The sequence below is a fragment of the Bombina bombina genome, chromosome 6, assembly GCF_027579735.1.
Source record: "Bombina bombina isolate aBomBom1 chromosome 6, aBomBom1.pri, whole genome shotgun sequence".
Taxonomy (NCBI): domain Eukaryota; kingdom Metazoa; phylum Chordata; class Amphibia; order Anura; family Bombinatoridae; genus Bombina; species Bombina bombina.
The window spans coordinates 1,029,186,904-1,029,198,546 of record NC_069504.1 but is presented as its reverse complement, the minus strand read 5'-3'; the positions used below and the strand labels follow the sequence as shown (position 1 = coordinate 1,029,198,546).

Sequence of the window (11,643 nt, the reverse complement as noted above, 5' to 3'; positions counted from 1 at the left end):
AAGGTGCTTCAGGCAGTTGTATCAGATTAATTGTATTCTTTCCTGATTTATTTATTTATTTAAGTGCATAAAAAAGGAGAATATTTATAATTGTTGGGTTTTTGTGGGGTTGTGGATTTTATTTCTCAGTGAAATAGATGTTTTTTAAATCCCTCCCTTTTTGTTATTACTCGTGGACTCCACAGATTGGGTATTAGTTCCCAGTCATGGACTCTCACCACTTGTATGAAAGAAAATATAATTTATGCTTACCTGATAAATTAATTTATTTTGTGGTGGTGAGAGCCCACAAGATTCCACCCTTTGTTTTGGGGTTTAGTATTTTCTTTAGCACATCTTTTTTCCCTGCTTCTTTTATGGCTCCTTTTTCTCACCTCATTTTGCTTGGCTATACGTTAGACTGGGTAAATTTGAGGTGGCAGGGGTTTTGTAGAGCTCTTGGGGGTTGGGCATCTTTGTCTCCTCCTAGTGGTAGGGAAGAGTAATTAAATTAATTTATCAGGTAAGTAAAAATTATCGCCTAGATTTAGAGTTCTGCATTAGGGTTAAAAAGCAGCGTTAAGGGGTCCTAACGCTGCTTTTTAAAGCCTGCTGGTATTTAGAGTCAGACATGAAAGGGTCTACCGCTCACTTTCTTTCTGTGACTCGAGGCTACTGCAAATCCCCTTACGTCAATTGCGTATCCTATCTTTTCTATGGGATTTGCCTAACGCTGGTATTACAAGTCTTGGAAGAAGTGAGCGGTAGAGCCTCTACCGACAAGACTCCAACCGCAAAAAAAAGTCAGTAGTTAAGAGCTTTATGGGCTAACGCCGGAACATAAAGCTCTTAACTACTGTGCTATAAAGTACACTAACACCCATAAACTACCTATGAACCCCTAAACCGAGGCCCCCCCACATCGCAAACCCTATAATTAAATTTTTTAACCCCTAATCTTCCGACCAGACAACGCCGCCACCTACATTATCCCTATGAACCCCTAATCTGCTGCCCCTCACATCGCCGACACCTATATTATATTTATTACCCCCTAATCTGCCCCCCCCCCAATGTCGCCGCCAGCTACCTACACTTATTAACCCCTAATCTGCCGACCGGACATCGCCGCCACTATAATAAATGTATTAACCCCTAAACTGCCGCACTCCCACCTCGCAAACACTATAATAAATTGTATTAACCCCTAATCTGCCCTCCCTAACATCGCCGCCACCTACCTACAATTATTAACCCCTAATCTGCCGCCCCCAACGTCGCCACTACTATAATAAAGTTATTGTGTATCACAGGCATCTAAGCAGCTACAGACCACCAAGACCCACAGTTGGAAAGGTAATCGCCTAACCTTTCCAACTGTGTAAGTCTTGGGGATCTGGGGAAAAAAAAGTAAAAAAAATATATATATTTTAAAAAACAAGAAATCCCTTAAATCAGCTTAACACCCAGGTGGGAAAGTGCTTAGCACACTCAAAGGATTAAGTAATGCTGCACATCACGGGGGTGATTATAGCTTTAGATCCCTCGGCATGGCAACAACAGAGCCAGCGGTGGCTGCAACATTAGCAGAATTAACTAGCAGTCATTTGATGGCTGTGCACAACTACAGGCATGGGCAGTTCAGATCTAGGTGAAGCAATATCATGTAACCCTATATAATTGCTACTTGGTATTACCCTTGTGAGTAGTTTTGATTGCAAATCTTCTTGAGCTGCTGATTGTACATGAATGGTTTGGTTGTTTAATGATCTATCTGCAATGATTCATCATGCATGAAATGCTACAAATAGATTATCAAAATGTATGGGCCCATGAATGTACTACAATCTAGAGATACTGTTTTCATAGAATGGTGCATTGACACTTTATGATTTCAGCACAGGGGTAATCTGGAAATGTTGCTTTCCATTCTCCTGTAAGCTAATGGGCCTATTACTTCTAAAATGTTTAACAGGTTATGGTGATTCTGTCTGTTAGTATGCACTTCTGTTTGTATAGTGCACTTAGTACTTTATAGTTGCGACTTGCGAGTGGCACAGAATGAAACTGTCATTGGTTTTGGTAAGGACAGTATAAAACTGTCATTGGTTTTGGTAAGGCCAGTATAAAACTCTCATTGGTTTTGGTAAGGACAGTATAAAACTGTCATTGGTTTTGGTAAGGACAGTATAAAACTGTCATTGGTTTTGGTAAGGAGAGTATAAAACTGTCATTGGTTTTGGTAAGGACAGTATAAAACTGTCATTGGTTTTGGTAAGGATAGTATAAAACTGTCATTGGTTTTGGTAAGGACAGTATAAAACTGTCATTGGTTTTGGTAAGGACAGTATAAAACTGTCATTGGTTTTGGTAAGGACAGTATAAAACTGTCATTGGTTTTGGTAAGGACAGTATAAAACTGTCATTGGTTTTGGTAAGGACAGTATAAAACTGTCATTGGTTTTGGTAAGGACAGTATAAAACTGTCATTGGTTTTGGTAAGGATAGTATAAAACTGTCATTGGTTTTGGTAAGGATAGTATAAAACTGTCTGGTTTTGGTAAGGACAGTATAAAACTGTCATTGGTTTTGGTAAGAACAGTATAAAACTGTCATTGGTTTTGGTAAGAACAGTATAAAACTGTCATTGGTTTTGGTAAGGATAGTATAAAACTGTCTGGTTTTGGTAAGAACAGTATAAAACTGTCATTGGTTTTGGTAAGAACAGTATAAAACTGTCATTGGTTTTGGTAAGGACAGTATAAAACTGTCAATGGTTTTGGTAAGGACAGGATAAAACTGTCATTGGTTTTGGTAAGGACTGTATAAAACTGTCATTGGTTTTGGTAAGGAGAGTATAAAACTGTCATTGGTTTTGGTAAGGAGAGTATAAAACTGTCATTGGTTTTGGTAAGGATAGTATAAAACTGTCATTGGTTTTGGTAAGGACAGTATAAAACTGTCATTGGTTTTGGTAAGGAGAGTATAAAACTGTCATTGGTTTTGGTAAGGACAGTATAAAACTGTCATTGGTTTTGGTAAGGACAGTATAAAACTGTCATTGGTTTTGGTAAGGAGAGTATAAAACTGTCATTGGTTTTGGTAAGGACAGTATAAAACTGTCATTGGTTTTGGTAAGGACAGTATAAAACTGTCATTGGTTTTGGTAAGGACAGTATAAAACTGTCATTGGTTTTGGTAAGGACAGTATAAAACTGTCATTGGTTTTGGTAAGGACAGTATAAAACTGTCATTGGTTTTGGTAAGGACAGTATAAAACTGTCATTGGTTTTGGTAAGGACAGTATAAAACTGTCATTGGTTTTGGTAAGGACAGTATAAAACTGTCATTGGTTTTGGTAAGGACAGTATAAAACTGTCATTGGTTTTGGTAAGGACAGTATAAAACTGTCATTGGTTTTGGTAAGGACAGTATAAAACTGTCATTGGTTTTGGTAAGGAGAGTATAAAACTGTCATTGGTTTTGGTAAGGACAGTATAAAACTGTCATTGGTTTTGGTAAGGACAGTATAAAACTGTCATTGGTTTTGGTGAGGATAGTATAAAACTGTCATTGGTTTTGGTAAGAACAGTATAAAACTGTCATTGGTTTTGGCAAGCTCAGTATGTAACTGTCTATGATTTTAGTAAGCAGTCATGTTAATGTAGAAAATTGCTATTACCCACATACCTGCTGCGCATTACCACTGTATATATACAGAATATATATTCCTCTACCTACCTTCTGCTGATTAGCCCTCTGTATGCAGAACATGTCCATATGGCTAATCATCAGAAGTTGGGGTTAGGCAGGTGACTCATGTTCTGCATACATAGGGCTAATCAGCAGAAGGTAGGTAGAGGAATATATATTCTTTATACACAGTGGTAATGCGCAGCAGGTATGTAGGTAACTGCAATTTTTTGCTATATTCTGCATGTAAAGAGCTTGTCAGCAGTAGTTAGCTACCTATATTATATTCTCCATGCACAGAGCTGTTTATCAGTAGGCAGCTGCCTGTTATATGCTGCATGCAAAGAGATGGTATGCAGTGAGTAGCTTCATTTATAATTTTCTACATGGATGGACAAACTTAAATCCTCAATAAAAAGTATACAGACTGTCATTTTTTCATTGAATATTGATATTATTAATTACATTTTTTTTTAAAGTGGTGCCAAGTTGTCAAAAAAACTTTTGCTCACAGCAGTGGCAGGTCCGCTCAGCTGTAAAAAGGGAACATAGGACCAAACATTAAAGGCTTTTTCCATTTAAAGACTACCTTTGATAGAAGAACCTCCACATGAAATATGTTTACACACACATATACACAAATTTAAAAAATAATATATATATATATATATATACAGTCCAGATAAAGGACAGCACAATCTTACACCAATTCAACTGCCAAGGTGCACTGCAAGCCAATTCGTATCCTCTCCAAGAACACAGGCACTCACTGGTCTTTATAAAAGGTAATCCTTTATTCAATCCATTAAAACAATAATAATACCATGACGTTTCGGCACACCATCGTGTCTTTATCAAATGTATCAAAATATTAAAAAGCTTCATATCAAACTTACCCCTAATCACCTCTTAAATACTATTGGAATATAGCACATGCCGCCAGCCCATCGTGTGTAAAATCGGCGTCTGACGTCATCAGGGAGCGGTGATCTGTGCGCCCTGTGAGATCGTAGGGCCGACGTTGCTATGGCAACATGTAAACTATAAACAGTTACTCAGCGAATGTGCAATAGACCAATAGATATATTTGCATATCGAGTGTGTTGCCGTCAGACGCCGATTTTACACACGATGGGCTGGCGGCATGTGCTATATTCCAATAGTATTTAAGAGGTGATTAGGGGTAAGTTTGATATGAAGCTTTTTAATATTTTGATACATTTGATAAAGCACGATGGTGTGCCGAAACGTCATGGTATTATTATTGTTTTAATGGATTGAATAAAGGATTACCTTTTATAAAGACCAGTGAGTGCCTGTGTTCTTGGAGAGGATATATATATATATATATATATATATATATGTATATATATATTTATATTTATATTAAAACACATATTTGAGCCTGCCAGATTACAGCTAACCATTAAATATGTACTGTAGCTTAAATTGATTTTTCTTGATTCAGTCAATAAAAATACTTTAAAGCAGTTAAAAATAAGCTAGGAATCAGAAGTAATTTAATTTTTAAAATGAGATTCACTTTATTTTCCATAGTCAAATATTTCAAACATATTTTTTCCTTAAAATAAATTGTGCTATATTCAACGTCATTCTAAGATTAGTTTTGTTGAAATAAATTAGGTTGCACGTGGTGCGTCTTGTCATCTGCTTTTGCAAGCCCATTCAAATCAGTAATGTGGTTTCACATTAATTTTGGTTGTTAAAAAATAAAAAGAAATTTAGCTTTTTTTTGTTTTTTTGTTATTCGTTCTATTCTACTCCGTTATGTAAATGGCAAAAATATCCTAGGTTCAACAAGGCTATGGGAGATGTTTTTTAACTGCCACACTGAGTTTACCACTTGATAACCGAGTTGTGATAAAGTAATATTGCATAAATCTTGCAGAGCATGAACTATATCATAGCAAAGATGGAGTCTCCAGTGCTCTGCTGTTTCTGCAGAGTTTCTACTTGTTGTATATTTAAAGTTCCCGAATGAAGCAACAGTTCCATTTGTGTTTTGTAGTAACCATTTGTGCACTGCTCCTTTCCATTCTAGACCCACAAACTGATATATCTCTTTAGCCTTTTTTATTGGATCTTTAGCAATATCTTCATACCTCACAAGCATATATTTTCCTTTCAACCAAGAAGGTTTACTTAAACCAGTGTCTACTGATTTACTCAAGTCAGTGCACGTGGTGGTTATCTGTGAAAGATCAACGTTATGTGGTTTTCTTCCTGAAGAATTCCAGATTTTCCATGCTCGATACTGGTCTATGAAGGTGCTGATCCTTGAAGCTAGTATTCCTCTTGGATCCCTAGCTAAATGAATTATTTTTAGGTTTAACCTTGGATCCTCCACAAGAGTTCTTATGTCATTGATTTCTGGAATTCTGACTGTTTTAATAGCCATATGCCTATAAGTGTGGCAGGACTTGGATGCTAATGTTAAGTTTACTGTCCGACACTTTTTTGCACATAGATGTTCATCAAGACTTTGCAAATTCTCACACAATGGAGGTAAACATAAAGCGTTGCTTGCTCCTCTTCTGAAAAATGTGATCGCTAGATGATCTTTAGGTGGTGGTCGGATATAATTTTCTAAGAAGTAGAAATCACAGTCAAAAAGATTACGTAGAAGATCTCTGTAGGCTCCAAGCAAAGACCTTCTGTCAATTTGATTTTGTATCCTGGCACTTGAATTGGTGAAGGCCTGTTGCACATGATAAAGAGGTTCATAAAGGTAGAATATATCTGGGTTCTGGTTAAACAATTGACCTAGGAATGATGAGCCACTTCTGGTGGTGGCAAAGATAATAATGTGTTTTCTGCTGCTGTGCAGGTGTGGTACACCATTCTGTATACTGGCAGCTTCACACATTATCCTTGTAATGTTATCTGTAAAGGAGAAAACAAGGGCATTAAATATGTGATAAAAGAAGTGAGATGTACAAAGAAACTATATTATAAATACCTGCTTCCTATTTAGTGCTAATGTTCAAATCTTAAATGGACAGTCTAGTCAAAATTAAACTTTCATGATTTAGCTAGGGCATGCCATTTTAAACAACTTTCCAATTAACTTTTATCATCAACTTTGCTTTGTTCTCTTTGTATTCTTGGGTTGAAAGCTAAACCTAGGTAGTCTCAAATGCTAATTTTTTATCCCTTGAAGGCTGCCTTTTTTCTGAATGCATTTTCACAGTTTTTCACAACTAGAGGACGTTAGTTCATGTGTGCCATATAGATAACAGTGTGTTTACACCCGTAGAGTTACCTAGGAGTCAGCACTGATTGGCTAAAATGCAAGTCTGTCAAAATTACTGAAATAAGGAGGCAGTCTGCAGAGGCTTAGATACAAAGTATTCACAGAGGTAAAAAAAGTGTATTAATATAACAGTGTTGGTTATGCAAAACTGGGGAATGGGTGATAAAGGGATTATTTATCTTTTTAAACAATAAAAATTCTGGTGTAGATTGTCCCTTTAATGTAATATATAAAAATCCATATATCTATCTAGTTACATATATATATTAAATAATTTGCATTAATCAAATTTAAGAAAATATACAATATAATACAATATAACAGAAAACAATAAAAATAAAGTACATATCTCCAAATATGACATTGGTCAGGGTAATGTATACAACATTTTAGATAAGGGAAAACTCAAAACTCAAAGAGAATGAAAAGATTGGAACACAGATTTATATTCCTCATGGTTTAAACTTTGTAACCACAAATCACATTGACACAAGCAGCACTTTCATAGGTCACCCACACCATTTGAGAAACTAACAGGTAGATTACAAGTTATGTGCGCTATAGGGAATTTAAGAACGCAACAAAAGTTGCCTTATTTCACCCCATATAGCGCAGCCATTACAAGTTTCAAAACAGCCGCCTTGTGCATGCAATATGGTTGTGTTGAGCTCCATACCGCACACAATACAAGCACTGTTTCTTTCATGTAATTAGCAAGAGTCCATGAGCTAGTGACGTATGGGATATACATTCCTACCAGGAGGGGCAAAGTTTCCCAAACCTCAAAATGCCTATAAATACACCCCTCACCACACCCACAAATCAGTTTTACAAACTTTGCCTCCCTTGGAGGTGGTGAAGTAAGTTTGTGCTAGATTCTACGTTGATATGCGCTTCGCAGCAGGCTGGAGCCCGGTTTTCCTCTCAGTGTGCAGTGAATGTCAGAGGGATGTGAAGAGAGTATTGCCTATTTGAATCCAATGATCTCCTTCTACGGGGTCTATTTCATAGGTTCTCTGTTATCGGTCGTAGAGATTCATCTCTTACCTCCCTTTTCAGATCGACGATATACTCTTATATACCATTACCTCTACTGATTCTCGTTTCAGTATTGGTTTGGCTTTCTACTATATGTAGATGAGTGTCCTGGGGTAAGTAAGTCTTATTTTTTGTGACACTCTAAGCTATGGTTGGGCACTTTTATATAAAGTTCTAAATATATGTGTTTAAACATTTATTTGCCTTGATTCAGGATGTTCAATATTCCTTATTTCAGACAGTCAGTTTCATTATTTGGGATAATGCATATGAATTATCAATTTTTTCTTACCTTAAAAATTTGACTTTTTTTCCTGTGGGCTGTTAGGCTCGCGGGGGCTGAAAATGCTTCATTTTATTGCGTCATTTTTGGCGCGGACTTCTTTGGCGCAAATTTTTTCTTTGTCATTTCCGGCGTCATACGTGTCGCCGGAAGTTGCGTCATGTTTTTGACGTTTTTGCGCCAAAAATGTTGGCGTCACCGGATGCGGCGTCATTATTGTCTCCACATTATTTCAGTCTAGTTGTTTATTGCTTCTGGTTGCTAGAAGCTTGTTCATTGGCATTTTTTCCCTTTCCTGAAACTGTCATTTAAGGAATTTGAGCAATTTTGCTTTATATGTTGTTTTTTCTATTACATATTGCAAGATGTCTCAGATTGACCCTGAATCAGAAGCTACTTCTGGAAAATCGCTGCCTGATGCTGGATCTACCAAAGTTAAGTGTATTTGCTGTAAACTTGTGGTAACTGTTCCTCCGGCTGTTGTTTGTGATGAATGTCATGATAAACTTGCTAATGCAGATAACATTTCCTTTAGTAATGTTCCATTACCTGTTGCTGTTCCATCAACATCTAATACTCAGGGTGTTCCTGTTATTATAAGAGATTTTGTGTCTAAATCTATTAAGAAGGCTATGTCTGTTATTCCTCCTTCCAGTAAACGTAAAAGGTCTTTTAAAACTTCTCATTTTCCAGATGATCTTTTAAATGAACATCATCATTCTGATTCTGTTTCTGATGATGATTTCTCTGGTTCAGATGATTCTGTTTCAGAGATTGACACTGATAAATCTTCATATTTATTTAAAATGGAATTTATTCGTTCCTTACTTAAAGAACTCTTAATTGCATTAGAAATAGAGGATTCTGGTCCTCTTGTTACTAAATCTAAACGTTTAAACACGGTTTTTAAATCTCCTAAAGTTATTCCGGAGGTTTTTCCCGTCCCTGATGCTATTTCTGAAGTAATTTCCAGGGAATGGAATAATCTGGGTAATTCATTTACTCCTTCTAAACGGTTTAAGAAATTATATCCTGTGCCATCTGACAGATTAGAGTTTAGGGACAAAATCCCTAAGGTTGATGGGGCTATCTCTATTCTTGCTAAACGTACTACTATTCCTACGGCAGATAGTACTTCCTTTAAGGATCCTTTAGATAGGAAAATTGAATCCTTTCTAAGAAAAGCATATTTATGTTCAGGTAATCTTCTTAGACCTGCTATATCTTTGGCGGATGTTGCTGCAGCTTCAACTTTCTGGTTGGAGGCTTTAGCACAACAAGTAACAGATCATAATTCTCATAGCATTGTTAATCTTCTTCAACATGCTAACAACTTTATTTGTGATGCCATCTTTGACATTATTAGGGTTGATGTCAGGTATATGTCTTTAGCTATTTTAGCTAGAAGAGCTTTATGGCTTAAAACTTGGAATGCAGATATGTCTTCTAAGTCAACTTTGCTTTCCCTTTCTTTCCAAGGTAATAAATTGTTTGGTTCACAGTTGGATTCTATTATTTCAACTGTTACTAGGGGGAAAGGAACTTTTTTACCACAGGATAAAAAAATCTAAAGGTAAATTTAGGGCTGCTAATTGTTTTCGTTCCTTTCGTCACAATAAGGAACAAAAGCCTGATCCTTCCCCTACAGGAACAGTATCAGTTTGGAAACCATCTCCAGTCTGGAATAAATCCAAGCCTTTTAGAAAGCAAAAGCCAGCTCCCAAGTCCACATGAAGGTGCGGCCCTCATTCCAGCCCAGCTGGTAGGGGGCAGATTACGATTTTTCAAAGAAATTTGGATCAATTCTATTCACAGTCTTTGGATTCAGAACATTGTTTCACAAGGGTACAGAATAGGTTTCAAGATAAGGCCCCCTGCAAGAAGATTTTTTCTTTCTCGCGTTCCTTTAAATACAGTGAAGGCTCAAGCGTTTCTGAAATGTGTTTCAGATCTAGAGTTGGCTGGAGTAATTATGCCAGTTCCAGTTTTGGAACAGGGTCTGGGGTTTTACTCAAATCTATTCATTGTACCAAAGAAGGAGAATTCCTTCAGACCAGTTCTGGATCTAAAAATATTGAATCATTATGTAAGAATACCAACATTCAAAATGGTAACTATAAGGACTATTCTGCCTTTTGTTCAGCAAGGGCATTATATGTCCACAATAGATTTACAGGATGCATATCTGCATATTCCAATTCATCCAGATCACTATCAGTTTCTGAGATTCTCTTTTCTAGACAAGCATTACCAGTTTGTGGCTCTGCTCCAAGGATTTTTACAAAGGTTCTCGGTGCCCTACTATCTGTAATCAGAGAACAGGGTATTGTGGTATTTCCTTATTTGGACGATACCTTGGTACTTGCTCAGTCTTCACATTTAGCAAAATCTCATACGAATCGACTTGTGTCATTTCTTCAAGAACATGGTTGGAGGATCAATTTACCAAAGAGTTTGTTGATTCCTCAGATTCAGTGTCCATGACTCTGTCATTGACAGACAAGAGACGTCTGAAATTGGTTTCAGCTTGTCGAAACCTTCAGTCTCAATCATTCCCTTCGGTAGCCTTATGCATGGAAATTCTAGGTCTTATGACTGCTGCATCGGACGCGATCCGCTTTGCTCATTTTCACATGCGGCCACTTCAGCTCTGTATGCTGAACCAGTGGTGCAGGGATTATACAAAGATATCTCAATTAATATCTTTAAAACCGAACGTACGACACTCTCTGACGTGGTGGACAGACCACCATCGTTTAGTTCAGGGGGCTTCTTTTGTTCTTCCGACCTGGACTGTGATCTCAACAGATGCAAGTCTGACAGGTTGGGGAGCTGTATGGGGGTCTCTGACAGCACAGGGGGTTTGGGAATCTCAGGAGGCGAGGTTACCAATCAAGATTTTGGAACTCCGTGCGATTTTCAGGGCTCTTCAGTCGTGGCCTCTTCTAAAGAGAGAGTCGTTCATTTGTTTTCAGATGGACAATGTCACAACCATGGCATATGTCAATCATCAAGGGGGGACTCACAGTCCTCTGGCCATGAAAGAAGTATCTCGGATACTTGCTTGGGCGGAATCCAGCTCCTGTCTAATTTCTGCGGTTCACATCCCAGGTATAGACAATTGGGAAGCGGATTATCTCAGTCGCCAGACGTTACATCCGGGCGAATGGTCTCTTCACCCAGAGGTGTTTCTTCAGATTGTTCAAATCTGGGGTCTTCCAGAAATAGATCTGATGGCTTCTCATCTAAAGAAGAAACTTCCCAGGTATCTGTCCAGATCCAGGGATCCTCAGGCGGAGGCAGTGGATGCGTTGTCACTTCCTTGGCAGTATCATCCTGCCTATATTTTTCCGCCTCTAGTTCTTCTTCCAAGAGT

General features: G+C 37.6%; 1 protein-coding gene across 1 annotated transcript in view; it reads right to left on the bottom strand.

Annotated features, from left to right (window-relative positions):
- Window positions 1-5,458: 5,458 nt before the first annotated feature.
- LOC128664083 (carbohydrate sulfotransferase 1-like) overlaps window positions 5,459-11,643 on the bottom strand; it is a 52,951-nt gene continuing 46,766 nt past the window's right edge. The window contains exon 2 of the mRNA XM_053718763.1: window positions 5,459-6,576. Coding sequence (XP_053574738.1) covers window positions 5,459-6,576 — 1,118 coding nt within the window. The remainder of the gene's footprint in view (window positions 6,577-11,643) is intronic.